General features: G+C 41.3%; 1 protein-coding gene across 1 annotated transcript in view; it reads right to left on the bottom strand.

Moving 5' to 3' along the window:
- The window catches only part of st3gal2 (ST3 beta-galactoside alpha-2,3-sialyltransferase 2), a 32,329-nt gene extending 30,146 nt beyond the window's left edge, over positions 1–2,183 (bottom strand). The window contains exon 1 of the mRNA XM_047391550.1: positions 1,476–2,183. Within this exon, the coding sequence (XP_047247506.1) occupies positions 1,476–1,886 (411 nt within the window). The 5' untranslated portion in view covers positions 1,887–2,183. The remainder of the gene's footprint in view (positions 1–1,475) is intronic.
- Positions 2,184–19,127: the final 16,944 nt, after the last annotated feature.

The following is a 19,127-nucleotide window of genomic DNA, read 5'->3' as shown; positions in this document are numbered from 1 at the left end:
GGGGAAGAAACTCTGTCATCCGGGAGGGACTCAGAGTAGAGCCACTGCTTCTCCACGTCGAGAGGAGCCAGTTGAGGTGGCTTGAGCATCTGGTTAGAATGCCTCCTGGATGCCTCCCTGGTGAGGTGTTCCGGGCACGTCCCACCGGAAGGAGGCCCAGAGGAAGACCCAGGACATGCTGGAGTGACTATGTTTCTTGGCTGGCCTGGGAATGCCTTGGGATTCCCCCTGGACGAGCTGGCCCAAGTGGCCGGGGAGAGGGAAGTCTGGGTCTCTCTGCTTAGGCTGCTGCCCCTGCGACCTGACCCCGGATAAGCGGAAGAGAATGGATGGATGGATGGAAGTTAGTCTTGCTCTTCTTTTGATATAAAATTCAAACCTGTAGAATTATCCTTACCAATGTTACTAAGGAGATATACTGTACATTAATTTATCTGCTTATTCGCTTCACTCTTCTAAGTCTACTTTCATGCTCACAGTTTTATATATAATAATGTCTATCATAGGGAACTGAGATTTATTATTTACCATTGTTTCCTCTTTCATCATTATTTTTAACTACTCTCATTCAAACTGGTCATCTCTACATGCTTGTTGGTAACTGATCTGTGTACAAATACAAAATCATTTTTCCATCTTACCCATCATATGGAAATGATATGGAAACGAGGAAATCAGAATCTTCATTTAATCGACATTTTAAAAATGGTGCTTCCAAGAATACAAAGTAAACTGAAAGAAAAAGATGTTATGGTCTCTTTGGTCTGAATGCCATCTGCTAAATTTTACATCCCTGAATGAAATCAAAGTCCTGGTGAAAAGCATGGAGTTGAGGGTAACTGTGGGAAGGGGTTTCTGGTAGGGCTGCATGATATAAGGTAATAGTATTGCTGAATATTGCAATGATGATGTCAGTTATGATGTGCAGATATGACACATGCTGACTCCTTTCTTTGTTTTTCTTCATCACAATATCATCCGACAATCACTGTAAGCTTTAGCATCCAAGCCACTAAAAATATACATTTAGTGTGGCTATGGAGGGGGAGACAGGAGTGTATTCAACATGAAAATAAATACTAAATACCACAAATATAGTATCTTAAAAACATTGCATCAAAATAGTTCTTTGCAATAGGGATATTGTACATATTGTTATCTTGGCCAGATCTCCCTTTGAAAAGAGATATATGACCTTGATGGGACAAATCTGGTTGAAGGAAATAAATAATTTAGAGCAAGGTTGTATTTTCAGCTTTAGAAGCTTACATGAAAAACCAGGAAGGAGTTGTGGGTTACACTTTTAAAATAAAGCTCACCGATACACTTTAAAATAGGAGTGTAGAGTGGTTAGATTATTAGAAAAGGAATTCAATTTTCTATTGGCTTCAAGAGAAAAAAGTTGAGGTTTCATGGATTTTGGGCTGCAGCTGCAGATTAAACTTTTAAATGAAATAATAACTGTTGTTACTTACCACCCACCAGTAGTAGACATCCGAGGGCAGCTGGATGTTGTCCCTGGTCCAGACTGGAGAGATATCCGGGTCGTAGTTCTCATCAAACCAGTCAGAGACTCCGGGGTCTCCGACACAGCGAGGGCAGGCACATGTTTTCTGCAGGGGTGTTACAGGGGATGACAGCCGGTGTGCACCCACGTAGCTGGGCACGAGCTTCACCCGCCTGGACTCCTCCCACCCGGGCGGCTCCAGGTAGTTGAAGCCAATGCCCCCCCGGAGTGAGACGGACAAGAAGAGTGAGGTGAGGAAGACAAGGGCCAGCGTTCCAAGGAGAAGCCAGACTCTGCGGGAACATCTCACTTTGCCTCCTTTGTCCCCTCTATCTCCGACCACGCTACCTCCCCCTGCCACCGCAACCCCTCCACTCATCCAAGGGCGGAGCTCTGATAGTCTGAGGGTTCCCCTAGGTGGGCTCCAGCTCCAGGACCCCCAGCCGAAGCCTCTGTCGCGGTGGAGCGTGGAGGACGGGATGCGGCCCCCCCACGGCCATGCCCCCACCCCTGGGCCTGCCACTGTAACCGGTCCGACAACCACTGAGGTTTGGTAACTGGGAGGAGCCCACCGCCACGCTGGAGCACCCTGTTTGTCAGAGCAGCAGGAGCAGGGAGCCACAGACAGAGGATGGATCAGTGTCACACTCTCAGAGATCCTACTTCTCCCTGTCTCCGCTAAATCTCACACAACTGTAACCTGACTGTTTCCGAAGTCGTTCCAGATGCTCTCCTCACCGGTTTATCCTTCATTCACTCATTTAGTTCACTTAAAACTTCCCCTGCCCTTGGGTCCCCAGCCTTCATCCCACGTTTCAGGATTACCAGCGGCGTGCTGCTTCAGTGAGATCCAGTGCAAGGATGCAGAGACTCTGTCCTGTTTTCACGCTGAGCTTGGCTCCTCTGCTCAGCTTATTTGCTGTTGCCGTCTCCTCGCTGCACTGAAGCCAAGGAGAGCTTGTAGATCAGAGGAGAGAGAGAGGGAAGACGGAGGGAGGAGCAGCAGAGGGGAGGAGGTCCTTCCTTTTGGACAATAAAAACCAGTCTCCTCTTCGTCTATTTTCACCTTCTCTGCTCCTCTTGTTTTTTATGAGCCTTAATTCCTCCCCCCTTCAGTCCGTACTGTCTGTACATTCCCTCCACCTCGGCACTGAGATGATGTACAAGAGTATGGTTAAGTTTAAATCTGCTCACATGAGATTTAAAGAAGTTCAGATCCTTTGCAGCAAAGTCCTTTTACTTCATCTCTGTCCCCATGGGGGGAAAAACTGAAAAGCACAGCGATAACAGTAGATCATGCTCACTGCATAGGTGTCTCAGAGGGATGTGCCTGATGTTTCAGCCGGGAATGAAGCAGCGAATGAATGATTGGACGAGTCGGACCCAAATCTCATCTTCCCTCCGGCTGGATTTGAGAGGATGATGAGAGGCAAGGTGGGGGCAACATCTGTCCTTCAGCTCTCAGCGGGAGTGTTTGTGGTTTTATGTGTGTTAAGCTTCGTTCAATGCACTAATTTAATTGTTTTCTCTAGCTGTGCCTGGCGTTTGCGTTTAGCAGAGATGCATCCGACTGGCTGCTGAGCTTCAGGTGACTCAAATCTGTTAAAAATCTAATCTGAGAGTAGTGTCCACTTTATGCCAGCTCTTGACCCATTCTGATGCCCATCTGACTAACTCACCTCTACAGGTACAGGTCTACCTATGCATTTTTCTAACAGTAGCAGACTGTTTCCCCCCCCATTATCTCCATATCCCTGAGACACAAGGCTTCCAGTAACTTCAGGAGATTGATTATCACACATGCATGTGGTTGTTTGTCAGTCTTTCCAGGAATATTGAATGCCAGCCTTTCCAGAAAACCTGTAGAGACAAAGAAAGCGAAGAATATAATTGAATGCTGCTTATATCTAAATCCAGTCTCTTTATCACATAAAAAATTCTCAGCCCATGAAAGTGCGGTGGAAAGTAAGGGCACCTTTAGCTGTTAGTTCAGACGAGGGCTGAAAAACATCAGTATAACATGACATTTCTACACTATTGATTAATTTTCCAATAACCCTATAGATTACAATTTACTCAGATTTTCCTGACTCTTTCTTCAGCACTTCCTGACTTCTTCTTTTTCTTCAGCACAATGTCCTCACCAAATGTTGTGAGCTTTAGGATCCTGGCCCCTAAAAATACTGTATATACCCCAGGTGTGGCCATCAAGGTCAGTAAAAAACCATCCAACAGGCCAAAAATTGTTACTGGCATGCAGAATTTGTATGCATGGGCGCTTGAAATATTGCATCTAAGCGGTCTTTTGCAGTATTGCACACATTGATATTATGATAACAATTGCGGTCTGACAAATTGTGGAGCTCCAGCACTCACCAATCACCTCCACCTAAACCATATAAAGTCAAACAATCTGCTGGTGGATTACATCCCTAATAGAGCTGGACCCTGTGAAGGATTATAAGTACCTGGTCATCCACATAGAAAATGTTGCGTTAGGTAAATAATGCTCATTTCCTTCCTAAATATTTCACAATGTAGCATACACAATTTAATCACCAGATAAGGCAGGCCTAGATTGTTTTGGACATGTCAAAAAAGTTTACATACGCCATGTATACTGTGTCCACTACAGCATTTACAGCTACTGCTGAAATATTGCATCAATGATCCAGTAATAATATTGCTTAATCTCATACAATACTATGCAAATGCACTGTCTGGGTTGATGATTTACTCACCTCAAAACATCAAATACTTAAAACTGAAAGTAAAACTGTCAGCATTAACCAATTTTCTGAATAATTTGGCTACAAATGGACACAAATGAACACTTGGGAGCAGTCATAGAGCAGTCAAATATAATTCCTAGATGGTCAATTGACCCTTAAATATGAAAAATAATTACAATGAAACTGAACTTGCGATTACATGGCAAAAATAACATACCCTATCCAAACAGTTGAACTCTGAGCTGACCTCCAGACACTTAATCCCAATGTTATACAATTGCTTTTGATGCACCATCAGTTTAAATAATGCATCAGAAGCAACACACATATTTTGAAAACCATGACAATTATCGGCTTTATATAACATGCGTTTTTCACTACACAAACAAATATGGCAAGATTTGACAGCAGTTTAAGATGGATTTCTTAGAAAGATCTCAACTGAAACCCATATCTGCAAAGGATGCTACAATCTGTCAACAGCTGTTAGATGCTGCTGGTGTAACCTTCTGTACTGCATGTGCTGGAGAAGAAGACCAACTAGCTCTTCAAGAACAACTTCTTACAAATTCAATTCAAATTCAAATCCCATAGTTTTCAAACTTTCTAGATTTTTCCAACAACACATTGTAACATTATGGGCATTTGAGCACAGGACATTTGCATAGTTGGGTTTAATTATCTGTGTGTTCCACAAATCATAAAGCAGCACAATGCTGAAGTTGTTTTCCATTTTAGGAGTGGGGTAAAAGGATATTCTCCTTCCTTTTTGGAATAAAGACCAACTTTGATCAATTTGCACTGGATTATCCTGCATGAAATACTCTTTGAAGCACATGTTGTGATCTTTAATATCCTAGTTTGTAAAAATAAAAAAAATGTGTGTTTAAAAACAGCAGGCCCAGTTTAAAACCCTGAACAGAGTATATAATGGCTTTTTTGATTTGTGAATGACTATATTTATCTGTGGGTTCTGTCAGGAACTCAAAAAACCAAAACCACCAATTAATAAGTAAATAAATGTGTTTTTCCATCCTATTTGTACATCTTGTTTGGGAAGCCAAAGAAAATATAATGGGGTCTAAGATTGAGCCTTGAGGGACCCCATAATGAAGAGGAGACAGTTCAGTTTCTGTGTTGTAATATTTTATAACCAACATGCATTCTGCCATGTTTAATCTCATTTTGCAGTCCAACACAGCTCTCATGTTTCTAGTTACAATCTGTTTTTACTTGTGCTCACATTTTCTCCATCTGTATTTCACCTGTTCTCATCTTTCTGCACTGCTCAACTTGTCTCTCAGAGAAGCATGTTTTTTTTAAAACTGTCTGTTCTCCGCAGGTTTGATGTCTTATAGCATCTACTGAATACATTTTAAAAATGTCACAATGCCGAACTGGGAATGTTGACTGACAGCATGCAGACTGAAAGAGCCCGAGTGGAATACCAAGCAGGGAAGCTGAATTTCCAAACAAATTCCTGTCACTTCTGGACTCTGCTATATGGTACTGCAGCACCGGATGGAAATTCTCCTGTGGGAGATATTTATAAGCTGTTGGTGGCACGCTGTCAGGTTGCACCACTGTGTGTCATAGAAGTTCCTCTGTCTTGGACCGCTAAAGGAGGCCACTAACTAAGTAGGTCCAGCTCATTAAGATTTTCTTCTGGGCTGTTTTAACATAAGCTTTGCCCAAGTCTGGAGAATGCTTTTTTATGCTGCTGAAAGTAGAGTTTTCCTCCTGCCTCTTAAGACTTGATGAGAAAACACAAGTTTAACTCCATAAATATTATAAGCTCAAGAAAAAAAATGAGGCCGAGCGATCCAGCTGTGAGATTTTTGCAAATCTTTTAAATCTTGTGGTAAATTCTTGCAGCAAACGGATATAGAAGATAATTCCACACTGGACCAAATCTTAAAAAAGCCTTTTTCAAATCAAGAATAATGCAGGTTATAGATGGGAAAACTGACACAGCACACACCACTTACTGAAGCTCATACTGAGTATCAGAATGGGAAAGACGGAAGATTTAAGTGACTTTGAATGTGGCATTGTCTCTACCGGAGATGAGGAATGTTTTGAATCCTAGGAGAATATAGTAGATCCAACCTGGTACATGCAAGGCAAACCTCATAAAGTGGATGGAGAGTGTACTGATTCAAAGCCACAATTTATGTCCTAAATATCTGCTGTTTACTGTAAAATCAAAACCTGCACTAATAAAGCAAACTGAAGAACATCTGCATAAAAACACCCTAAGCCTCAGGTATAAAACAACCTTGATTTAAAGAAAAATAGCATTTATTTACCTTTGAATACTTAACCAGAATGCTTTAGAAATTGTAAAGCAGCATCATTGTCAGGAAAAGGTTGCAAATGAAGCTGCTCCCTAAAAAGCCAACACACCTTGACTACCTTCTCTCAGGTTTGTAATAATTTATAACAGGGTTTATTCTGAAGAGTAGCCTATTTGAGGGCTGTATTAAAAAAATTCAAGTTAAAATATGTTCCTGTTTACAGGACTCTGCAGGGCCTGTCACTTAATTCTCAAATTCATAAACTTTAATCATAGAAGATGTGATTATTTAGACTATACAGTGTCTATAGGGACAGCAATGATACATCAGAAAGAAGCTGCTAAGTAATGCTAGAATCAGACTCTGGAGTCAGTGGTTGCCATGGTGATTCCCACCTTTCTGTGGAGCAGCTGTGAGGGGAGTTGAAACAACACTGTTTACATCAGACAGGATTAATCTAATCCTAAAATAACAGCTGCTGTTTGAAAACTATAAATTATATTGAAGAAATTCTTGAGTGTCAGAACTTTGGGTTGGTCACCTATGTTTATTTTTATACACTGCTCAAAAAAAATAAAGGGAACACTCAAATAACACATCCTAGATATGAATGAACGAAATATTCTCATTGAATACTTTGTTCTGTACAAAGTTGAATGTGTTGACAACAAAATCACGCAAAAATCATCAATGGAAATCAAATTTATTAACCAATGGAGGCCTGGATTTGGAGTCACACACAAAATTAAAGTGGAAAAACACACTACAGGCTGATCCAACTTTGATGATGAGACGGTGGAGGGTCTCCTGAGGGATCTCCTCCCAGACTAAAGCATCCGCCAACTCCTGGACAGTCTGTGGTGCAACGTGACGTTGGTGGATGGAGCGAGACATGATGTCCCAGATGTGCTCAATCAGATTCAGGTCTGGGGAACGGGCGGGCCAGTCCATAGTTTCAATGTCTTCATCTTGCAGGAACTGCTGACACACTCCAGCCACATGAGGTCTAGCATTGTCCTGCATTAGGAGGAACCCAGGGCCAACCGCACCAGCATATGGTCTCACAAGGGGTCTGAGGATCTCATCTCGGTACCTAATGGCAGTCAGGCTACCTCTGGCGAGAGCATGGAGGGTCATGTGGCGCTCTAAAGAAATTTCACCCCACACCATTACTGACCCACTGCCAAACGGGTCATGCTGAAGGATGTTGCAGGCAGCAGATCGCTCTCCACGGTGTCTCCAGACTCTGTCACGTCTGTCACATGTACTCAGTGTGAACCTGCTTTCATCTGTGAAGAGCACAGGGCGCCAGTGGTAATTTTGTCAATCCTGGTGTTCTCTGGCAAATGCCAAGCGTCCTGCAAGGTGTTGGGCTGTGAGCACAACCCCCATTTGTGGACGTCAGGCCCTCATACCATCCTCATGGAGTTGGTTTCTAACCGTTTGTGCAGACACATGTACATTTGTGGCCTGCTGGAGGTCATTGTGCAGGGCTCTGGCAGTGCTCCTCCTGTTCCTCCTTGCACAAAGGTGGAGGTAGCGGTCCTGCTGCTGGGTTGTTGCCCTCCTACGGCCTCCTCCACGTCTCCTGGTGTACCGGCCTGTCTCCTGGTAGCGCCTCCAGGCTCTGGACACTACGCTGACAGACACAACAAACCTTCTTGCCACAGCTCGCATTGATGTGCCATCCTGGATGAGCTGCACTACCTGAGCCACTTGTGTGGGTTGTAGAGTCCGTCTCATGCTACCACGAGTGTGAAAGCATCACCAACATTCAAAAGTGACCAAAACATCAGCCAGAAAGCATAGGTACTGAGAAGTGGTCTGTGGTCCCTACCTGCAGAACCACTCCTTTATTGAGTGAGTCTTGCTAATCGCCAAAGATTTCCCCCTGTTGTCTTTTCCATCTGAACAACAGCTGTGAAATTGATTGTCAATCAGTGTTGCTTCCTAAGTGGACAGTTTGAATTCACAGAAGTTTGATTTACTTGGAGTTATATTGTGTTGTTTAAGTGTATCCTTTATTTTTTTGAGCAGTGTATGTCTAAAGTGTTCTATGTTGGAGATATGACAGGCTGACGAGATGCTTCAGTTTCTCTTTTTCAAAGAAAAACTCAGAGCTGAAATATAATGGGGGTGAATGAGAGTCTGGCTGTGTTCCTCTGCCCTCTGGCCTGATGTGAAAGGAAACTGTAGATCATATAGTAGAGAAAGATACACTGGATGAAAATAGACAGAAATGCCAATGTTGTGATGTATAAGGTCTGCGTGTAGAGATAAAACTGTGGGCCAGTAGTTTAGATCAAAAATTCTTCACAGGGTCAGAATCTAACATTTGAGATATCATCACCCTAAGCTCTGGAAAAATCAGAAACAAATGAACTTAAACTCTGATTGTGGAGAAACTGTAAAAGGAATCAACATGAAAGTTGAGTTAGGTAAAGTCAGACTTTCTGTGAGACGCTTAAACTTCGAACAGTATTTCTGTTGGAAAGTCTGGCTGTGCAACCTAGCTCCAAATGGGACTGGGTACTGTTACACATTTTCCATTATTACATATACAATAGCCTAATTGGATTAACAGAGATGAGATAATCTGCAGATTAATCACTCCATGAAGGAGTATTTTATTAAAGGATCACAAATGTGATGTTCAGGATTAGGATAACGTATAAATGAGTCTACAAATGTGAAGTGATGCATAGAAATGTCCTGCTCTATGTGGCTTCTCGTTTGGATCTTCCAGCTTTTACACCGTCCACCTCCCAGCACACCCACCCATCAGTCAAACTTTTATTTTCCATCACCCTATTTTTGTTGCATCGCCATGGCAGCCAGGAAAGCGAAGCTGGGTTGTTACAGCAACACGAACTGCAGAGTCTCCAACCTTGATCCAACTAATCAATGCTGAAAAAAGAGGACAAGCTGCCTCCAGATCAGACAGATTTCTGTCTTATTTTCATGTTTCCAGAATAAACTGAGAGGACAGAACATTCTGCAGGTTTACGTTACTTGATCTCTTTAATGCACCGTACCAAACACCTCTCAGGAAAGCATATGCTGATCTTTAGAGCCGGCAGGGCTATTCTAATGGGAGTAATAGGTGGGAGCTGTTTTTCCAACCCTAACACCCTTTTTTTCAGTCAGTTTAAAGATTCTGTGTTAATGCTTTTTCAGCATTTCTTGCATTCATCATTTAGGCCAAGAGAGGCAATTAATGTGAGCCTGCAGCCATCCTCTGCCCCTTTAGATTAAATGGAAAATGCTACCAGCACAACTCAGAGGATCCTTTATTGGATGCTTTTCTCAGTTTAAAGAGAAAAAAAAGATGCAAATAAATTTTCACAAAGCTTTGAAATAACCCGGTGAATTCATTCACTAATGATGCAAACCTAAGAAGATGCGTTTCAGACACATTTTTCTATTGAAACCAGGGTCCAGACTTTTAAACTGGTTAAACTGGTGCAACACTACGAAATGTAGGTGTACTCAGATAGTTCTTGTTTTTGCAGACAAAAGGTTGCAAATAAATAGTCTAACTGACTTCCATACAGTCATCTGATTGTTTTTTCCTGAATTATTTTTGATTTAAAGTGAATTCAGAGGCTTTAAACATGGATTTTTCAAGATTTATTAGGTTTTTGGTCTCATAAGCCCCCCCCCACACACACACTGGATTATCTTGCATTAAATAAAAATTTATCTTCATTCCAAAAATGAAGCAAAGAGTTGGTACTGACAGTGTTTTTGTTGTTAGAGCAGATGGCTTGGCAATGAAAGCACTGAAACTGGAATCTAAATGGCAGAAACCCCCAAAGAACAATCAGAACCATCACTGTCATCTCAGTATAAAGTTTGACCTGATCCATAAAATCCCACTCTGTGTTTTTAATGTTTGGGTCAGATTTCTACTGACTGAAACAGGAAGAACTGGTTCCACGTTTGCAACTAAACATAAAGCTTTGATGGAAAAATGTTCCAGCCACCCCAGCCTGTTATCCCTGCAGATGGGTTTTATAGAACAGTCTGCTTGAGTTCCTGTCCAGATTTAATCATCGCCTGTTGCTGCCGGTAAGCAGCACACTGGTTTCCAGTCGGACATTAATCTGTCAGGATATCTTCTGTCTTCTGCTTCTGCTGTTCTCCATCTTGCCATTTTAAATGTCAGATGAGTGAAATCCTGCAGTGGAAACCCTGCACAGCAGCTGATCATCATTTTTCCAACAACCTGTCTCAATCTGCTCCTCCTCCACCAACTTTCCTAGGGGCTCATCCTTCCCAGTCACCTCATTCCTCACATCTCTTCCAGGTGTGACTGCTCGTGATGCTAAAGATAAACCTCAGACACTTCTGCCATGTCTGAAAAGACCACCTTCACCTGCTGTTCCCAGTTTCTACCCTGACTGGTTCAAGCTGCCCCCCTCCTTATTTCTGGCCTACCTACCTTCTTTTCTCCTGCTCAGTGTTTTCTCCATCCATCCATCCATCCTTCCTTCCTTCCTTCCTTCCTTCCTTCCTTCCTTCCTTCCCAAACTTACTTGAGACATAACTTTATATTTTTAGTTTAATCATTTGATTGAAAGTCAGTTTAATTTTTGTTCTGCAGGTTTTATTCGGTAGCTTTAATCCAACAAACCTTCAGTCAAACAATAGCAACGCTGCCTGGTTATGAGCTGTCATTACTGAATGTCTTCAGCGTGTTTTAGTTCACCTGGCTCCAACAATGCTGCACCTGTGATGCTTTTTTCTCCTTGAACATGCAAATTCCCATCTGGCTCCACTTTCTGTCTGACAGTTTCTGTTACTTCTGAAGAAAGAAAAAATCTGATATATAAATATTAATTCCAGTTTATAACAGATATAGAAAACATCAACATCCGTCTCCTGATTTTTATTAAGATTCTAGTTGCTTTGTAGTGAAATCAAGTCCTGAGGATCATCAGTATTTTACAAAAGATCACCCCAGTCTGGGGGAATGTTTTTTTGACAAACAGGTCATTTATTTAATAAAGACTAATGGTCACACTGAGCTGAAAAGCAGAACTGTGACAAAGTGCCGATTTAAATTATGAGCACTATAGCTTTAGTCCTTTTCTGTAAATCCAGTGGCTTCAAGCTACACAATTAGCAGAAGATAGAAGTGAAAGAATTATCTCTTTCCAAAGGATGTGAAGAGAGTTTCCATGGATACAGCTGAGAAGTCATGCTTTCTGCAGACAGCTTTATAAAAACGGAGACCCTTAAATTATGTGGTAAATTATCCATTAGCTCTCCTCCAGCTGAGCTACCCTTCCACTCTGTCTGAAACCATTTTGTTATATTTTAATTTAGAGCGAACATCTTTTTGCTTCAGGATGGTGAGCTGCATAACATTCAGAAGATTTACAGCTTCATCAGGAGTCGGTTCTTAAAGGTCATCCGTTTACCTGGATGGCAACAGTCTTGTACATAAAACGGCACTGAAGTATCCCTTAACAGGATAACATGTTCCTGTAATGACAGCATGTTGTTCAAACATGCAGTCCTGTTATATACTAAGACTGTTAAATTCTAGGAAAATAAAGCATAAAATATGTGGCTGGGAACAGGCATAAAGAGAGAACCTAGTTGCAGGCTGAGATTTTTGGCTCTCTGACGGAAACTTAAGAATATAATATTTTATAAAAGATATTCACCAAGTCATACTAAAAATGTTGCTTGGATGATCTGGAAAATACCTCTTTTTGGGTCTCTTTTCAGTTTTTCTGTCACTGAAGCTATTTCTTTTCTTTCAAATTATTCTGTCATTTTGTCATGATTTTTGACTGCTCTGCTCACAATGTTGGAAATGATCCATATAACAAAATTTGTCAAAACCTTTGGTAGGAGTACATTGCATGGTATCTGATTTTAAAAATAACCAGTTTTGAAAATGTTCCAATAATAGAAATTCAGTGAAAGCGGTAGGAAAATCAGCTGTGAACTATCACCTGTTTGGCGCTCCATATCTCAGCCAGACTTTCCAACAGCAACACCGTTCAAAGTTTAAACGGCTTACAGAACGTTGGACTTTACCTGACTGCAGTAACATCCTGAGAGCTTTTACAGTTTTTACACAATCGCTGTTTAAGCTTCATGAATTTTTTCATATTTTCCAACAAAATGCTCAGGTTAGATTGTGATGATGTCACACACTCTAGATTCTGACTGTATGAAATATTCAGACACTTTCTGATTTAACTTGCTTTAATGTCAACAGTTTTAACTCCACGTTTACAGCTTTTACATCAAAACATAGGTATTTCTGTCTACTTTTACCCAGTGTGTCTCCCAGTGCTGTAGGGCTTCCAGTTTGCTGCCAAATCAGCCCAGAGTGCAGAGCATGCACCCAAACTATCATTCACTACTATTATATTTCTGTTTCCAAACTGGAATTGTTGCATCCTATTAAACTCTCACATCCAAGGTTCAGGAGGTATCCTAACCAGATGCCCGAGCCACCTTAACTGCCTCCTCTCAATGTGGAGGAGCAGCGGCTCTACTCCAAACTCCTTCCAGATGGCCGAGCTCCTCACCCTATCTCTAAGGGAGTGCCCGGCCACCCTACGGAGGAAGCTCATTTCAGCCGCTTGCATCCGGGATCTCGTTCTTTCAGTAATGACTCAAAGGTCATGCCCATAGGTGAGGGTAGGAACATAAACCGACCGGTAAATCGAGAGCTTCGCCTTTCGGCTCAGCTCCCTCTTCACCACAATGTGGCGGCACAGCATCCTCATTACTGTGGCGGCCGCACCGATCCGTCTGTCGATCCCCCGCTCCATTCTCCCCTCACTCGTGAACAAGACCCCAAGATAGTTCTAGGCTCGTAGTTGCATAAAATGAATTCCTTCTTAAAGTTTTCTCATTTTGGATAAATGCATGATATCTACAGGTCCTTCTCAAAATATTAGCATATTGTGATAAAGTTCATTATTTTCCATAATGTCATGATGAAAATTTAACATTCATATATTTTAGATTCATTGCACACTAACTGAAATATTTCAGGTCTTTTATTGTCTTAATACAGATGATTTTGGCATACAGCTCATGAAAACCCAAAATTCCTATCTCACAAAATTTGCATATTTCATCCGACCAATAAAAGAAAAGTGTTTTTAATACAAAAAACGTCAACCTTCAAATAATCATGTACAGTTATGCACTCAATACTTGGTCGGGAATCCTTTTGCAGAAATGACTGCTTCAATGCGGCGTGGCATGGAGGCAATCAGCCTGTGGCACTGCTGAGGTCTTATGGAGGCCCAGGATGCTTCGATAGCGGCCTTTAGCTCATCCAGAGTGTTGGGTCTTGAGTCTCTCAACGTTCTCTTCACAATATCCCACAGATTCTCTATGGGGTTCAGGTCAGGAGAGTTGGCAGGCCAATTGAGCACAGTGATACCATGGTCAGTAAACCATTTACCAGTGGTTTTGGCACTGTGAGCAGGTGCCAGGTCATGCTGAAAAATGAAATCTTCATCTCCATAAAGCTTTTCAGCAGATGGAAGCATGAAGTGCTCCAAAATCTCCTGATAGCTAGCTGCATTGACCCTGCCCTTGATAAAACACAGTGGACCAACACCAGCAGCTGACACGGCACCCCAGATCATCACTGACTGTGGGTACTTGACACTGGACTTCTGGCATTTTGGCATTTCCTTCTCCCCAGTCTTCCTCCAGACTCTGGCACCTTGATTTCCGAATGACATGCAGAATTTGCTTTCATCCGAAAAAAGTACTTTGGACCACTGAGCAACAGTCCAGTGCTGCTTCTCTGTAGCCCAGGTCTGGGGAATGCGGCACCTGTAGCCCATTTCCTGCACACGCCTGTGCACGGTGGCTCTGGATGTTTCTACTCCAGACTCAGTCCACTGCTTCCGCAGGTCCCCCAAGGTCTGGAATCGGCCCTTCTCCAAAATCTTCCTCAGGGTCCGGTCACCTCTTCTCGTTGTGCAGCGTTTTCTGCCACACTTTTTCCTTCCCACAGACTTCCCACTGAGGTGCCTTGATACAGCACTCTGGGAACAGCCTATTCGTTCAGAAATGTCTTTCTGTGTCTTACCCTCTTGCTTGAGGGTGTCAATAGTGGCCTTCTGGACAGCAGTCAGGTCGGCAGTCTTACCCATGTTTGGGGTTTTGAGTGATGAACCAGGCTGGGAGTTTTAAAGGCCTCAGGAATCTTTTGCAGGTGTTTAGAGTTAACTCGTTGATTCAGATGATTAGGTTCATAGCTCGTTTAGAGACCCTTTTAATGATATGCTAATTTTGTGAGATAGGAATTTTGGGTTTTCATGAGCTGTATGCCACAATCATCCGTATTAAGACAATAAAAGACCTGAAATATTTCAGTTAGTGTGCAATGAATCTAAAATATATGAATGTTAAATTTTCATCATGACATTATGGAAAATAATGAACTTTATCACAATATGCTAATATTTTGAGAAGGACCTGTACATTGGATCATCTCCAGCAGGTTATAGAGTAAAAACCACAAATTAATCTTCACAGTCAGACGTCACCTAAAAACAATATTCTGAAGCAAAACTGGCAGAAAACAGACCTTTAACAAGAACCAACCTGCACACTGTACTGCATCCAAAAATCACAGACAACACGACATAGACGGAGCCGTTTTTACCAAAGAACATCTACAGCAGCTCTGCTCACAAGCAGTAAAGGTTGACTCCAATAATTTAATCTCAGCCATTTAGTATTTAAATGAAGGCAAAAACCATTTTCTTTCTATTTTATTTTGTTATGCTAATAACAGTAAGAAAATGTTAAATAATAATTTTATTTCTTTATACATTGTTTTAAATAAGAATAATAACCGATAAAAAGAACTTAAAATTGAGTGTCCAATTTGTTACAAATCATTTGAAACAACAAGCGCTTCCAGTGGCTCTTAATGACTAAAAGCCTTATTTCTATATGAATGAGAAAATTAATGCTCTCATTAAAAAAAAGACTCACATGATGTTCACACTTAACTAATTCACAATGATTAACATCTAAAAAAATGAATTTTGGATGTTTTTGGATCTAAAGCACACAACATATAAATATATATGATTTCAAAGGGGTAAATTGACTTTAATGAGGTTTTTGAAAACAAATATCAATTTATTTTCAACCTGGCATTGGTTGACATCTGTTTTTTGGTAGTTTATGGCTGTTCACCTTTAAACGCTGTGGACGCTACATGAGAATGCTGCCAAGGTGCAGCAACACCTAAGTAAAGGTATGGACTGGATGAGTCACCCAGTGAGACCAGTAAAGCTGTCTGACTGACTGAAGATACTCAAAGGAAACACATTTCGCCAATGAACCAGCTGCAGTGGAAGAAAACAAGGGGAAATGTTGTTGGATTTTAGGAGATCATCAGGATTTCTTTTTGTTTCAAATGTTAGAAAACAACAAATTAACAAGAACCAAACTGAAGGTCCTTGTCTTGCTCCACATTTAATTGGTTCCCACATTTCTCAGGCTGTATTATACACTTGACTTCCACCACTAATTAAAATTATAATGAGTGAGGGACAAACAGCAGCAAAACTTATGGAGCCTATCTGCATCAGAAATAAAACAGCCCAGAGTCTATTACCAAGTTCTTACGCTGGTTGTAAATGAAAAGATCAATTTAAACTTTAATTTAACGTGAGGATGATTCATCTTTACAGGATTATAAACTACTGTGTATATCATGTATGTCACATGCATCGAAGCACAAACACTTTCTCGGTCTTCTTTTGTTCGGTTGCTTTTTACAGCGTTTTTAAGGAGATATGCAAAGCGAGGATTAACAGGGCTAAACAGGTGTAACCATGCATGTTTTCCAGCAACAATACTGTACATTTGCCTGAACCCAGACCAGTATACAGGTCCTTCTCAAAAAATTAGCATATTGTGATAAAGTTCATTATTTTCCATAATGTCATGATGAAAATTTAACATTCATATATTTTAGATTCATTGCACACTAACTGAAATATTTCAGGTCTTTTATTGTCTTAATACGGATGATTTTGGCATACAGCTCATGAAAACCCAAAATTTCTATCTCACAAAATTAGCATATCATTAAAAGGGTCTCTAAACGAGCTATGAACCTAATCATCTGAATCAACGAGTTAACTCTAAACACCTGCAAAAGATTCCTGAGGCCTTTAAAACTCCCAGCCTGGTTCATCACTCAAAACCCCAATCATGGGTAAGACTGCCGACCTGACTGCTGTCCAGAAGGCCACTATTGACACCCTCAAGCAAGAGGGTAAGACACAGAAAGACATTTCTGAACGAATAGGCTGTTCCCAGAGTGCTGTATCAAGGCACCTCAGTGGGAAGTCTGTGGGAAGGAAAAAGTGTGGCAGAAAACGCTGCACAACGAGAAGAGGTGACCGGACCCTGAGGAAGATTGTGGAGAAGGGCCAATTCCAGACCTTGGGGGACCTGCGGAACCAGTGGACTGAGTCTGGAGTAGAAACATCCAGAGCCACCGTGCACAGGCGTGTGCAGGAAATGGGCTACAGGTGCCGCATTCCCCAGGTCAAGCCACTTTTGAACCAGAAACAGCGGCAGAAGCGCCTGACCTGGGCTACAGAGAAGCAGCACTGGACTGTTGCTCAGTGGTCCAAAGTATTTTTTTTGGATGAAAGCAAATTCTGCATGTCATTCGGAAATCAAGGTGCCAGAGTCTGGAGGAAGACTGGGGAGAAGGAAATGCCAAAATGCCAGAAGTCCAGTGTCAAGTACCCACAGTCAGTGATGGTCTGGGGTGCCGTGTCAGCTGCTGGTGTTGGTCCACTGTGTTTTATCAAGGGCAGGGTCAATGCAGCTAGCTATCAGGAGATTTTGGAGCACTTCATGCTTCCATCTGCTGAAAAGCTTTATGGAGATGAAGATTTCATTTTTCAGCACGACCTGGCACCTGCTCACAGTGCCAAAACCACTGGTAAATGGTTTACTGACCATGGTATCACTGTGCTCAATTGGCCTGCCAACTCTCCTGACCTGAACCCCATAGAGAATCTGTGGGATATTGTGAAGAGAACGTTGAGAGACTCAAGACCCAACACTCTGGATGAGCTAAAGGCCGCTATCGAAGCATCCTGGGCCTCCATAAGACCTCAGCAGTGCCACAGGCTGATTGCCTCCATGCCACGCCGCATTGAAGCAGTCATTTCTGCAAAAGGATTCCTGACCAAGTATTGAGTGCATAACTGTACATGATTATTTGAAGGTTGACGTTTTTTGTATTAAAAACACTTTTCTTTTATTGGTCGGATGAAATATGCTAATTTTGTGAGATAGGAATTTTGGGTTTTCATGAGCTGTATGCCAAAATCATCCGTATTAAGACAATAAAAGACCTGAAATATTTCAGTTAGTGTGCAATGAATCTAAAATATATGAATGTTAAATTTTCATCATTACATTATGGAAAATAATGAACTTTATCACAATATGCTAATTGTTTGAGAAGGACCTGTATTCAAATGGAGATGCCCACTGCAAGCAGCACAGAAAGGAGACGCTGCTGTTCTGCTTTTATATACTGCAACAAGAACCAGTTATACAACAGGATTACACCACAAAGCAAGTAAATTTAAACTAAACAGCAAGGATTTGTTTTACTTAACCCAAATTCATCTGCTTCTATAAAACAATGTTACACAATGTGGGCTCTCTGAAAAACAACTGCTCCAAAGATTATACATACGATGACAATTTTGGCTTCATCTGCTGGTTTACCATTCCTAAGGCTGTTTTATAACAATCCTCTGCTGTTTACAGAAGGTCTGAGAACTAATCAGATCACAGGCAACAAACTGATTGTTATGATTTGATAGATGCTTAGTACAGTAAGAGAAAATCTATTTAAAACTAGAAAAACTGACTCAACATTTATATTTTAAGTCTGTTAGGTTTGGAACTTAATTTATGACAGAGATTGTCTCTTATGCAAAAGAGCATTATTTTGAAAGTTATGTTAAAACCTTTTCCCTATTGCACTTCAGGCTTTTATAGCTGGAAATACTAAAATCTTTTACTTGCTTCTTCTACTGGTGCATCCATGATGGAATACTACAAGAATGAGCAAGCTGTTGCTCATGCTGGTGCCAATCTTATCTGTCCACAGCTCTACATCAACATTTAAACATCACACAAGAAACTGTACCTTGTTCTGAAAACATTTATTCTTGCCGAGCAGTTTCATCTGGGAATTGTGTTTGTGCTGGAAAGCATGGCTGAGCAATGGAGCTCCAAAGAGTGCTGGCTTTTCTCGTTTTTTTAGCCAAAATCCTGTTCTAGTCTACCAGGAAATCATTTGCAGTTTTTAGCAAATTGCACAATGTACTAACATCACAATATTCACTGCTGAACAACACATTTTAGTGTAGCTTTTTATCTCTTTTTTGAAAGTCAAGGAAAGGGAGGAAGATAAATGAATGAGACTATGTTATAAATTAGTTGTAAACTGATAATAGTGACAAAACATTAGAATAGAGGAAACACTTCCAATGAGAATGCTTCAAGGAGTCTGTGTTTGTCTCCCTATTTTATAAA

Source organism: Girardinichthys multiradiatus, chromosome 2 (genome assembly GCF_021462225.1).
Source record: "Girardinichthys multiradiatus isolate DD_20200921_A chromosome 2, DD_fGirMul_XY1, whole genome shotgun sequence".
Classification (NCBI taxonomy): Eukaryota; Metazoa; Chordata; class Actinopteri; order Cyprinodontiformes; family Goodeidae; genus Girardinichthys; species Girardinichthys multiradiatus.
This window is presented reverse-complemented; position numbering and strand designations above follow the sequence as displayed.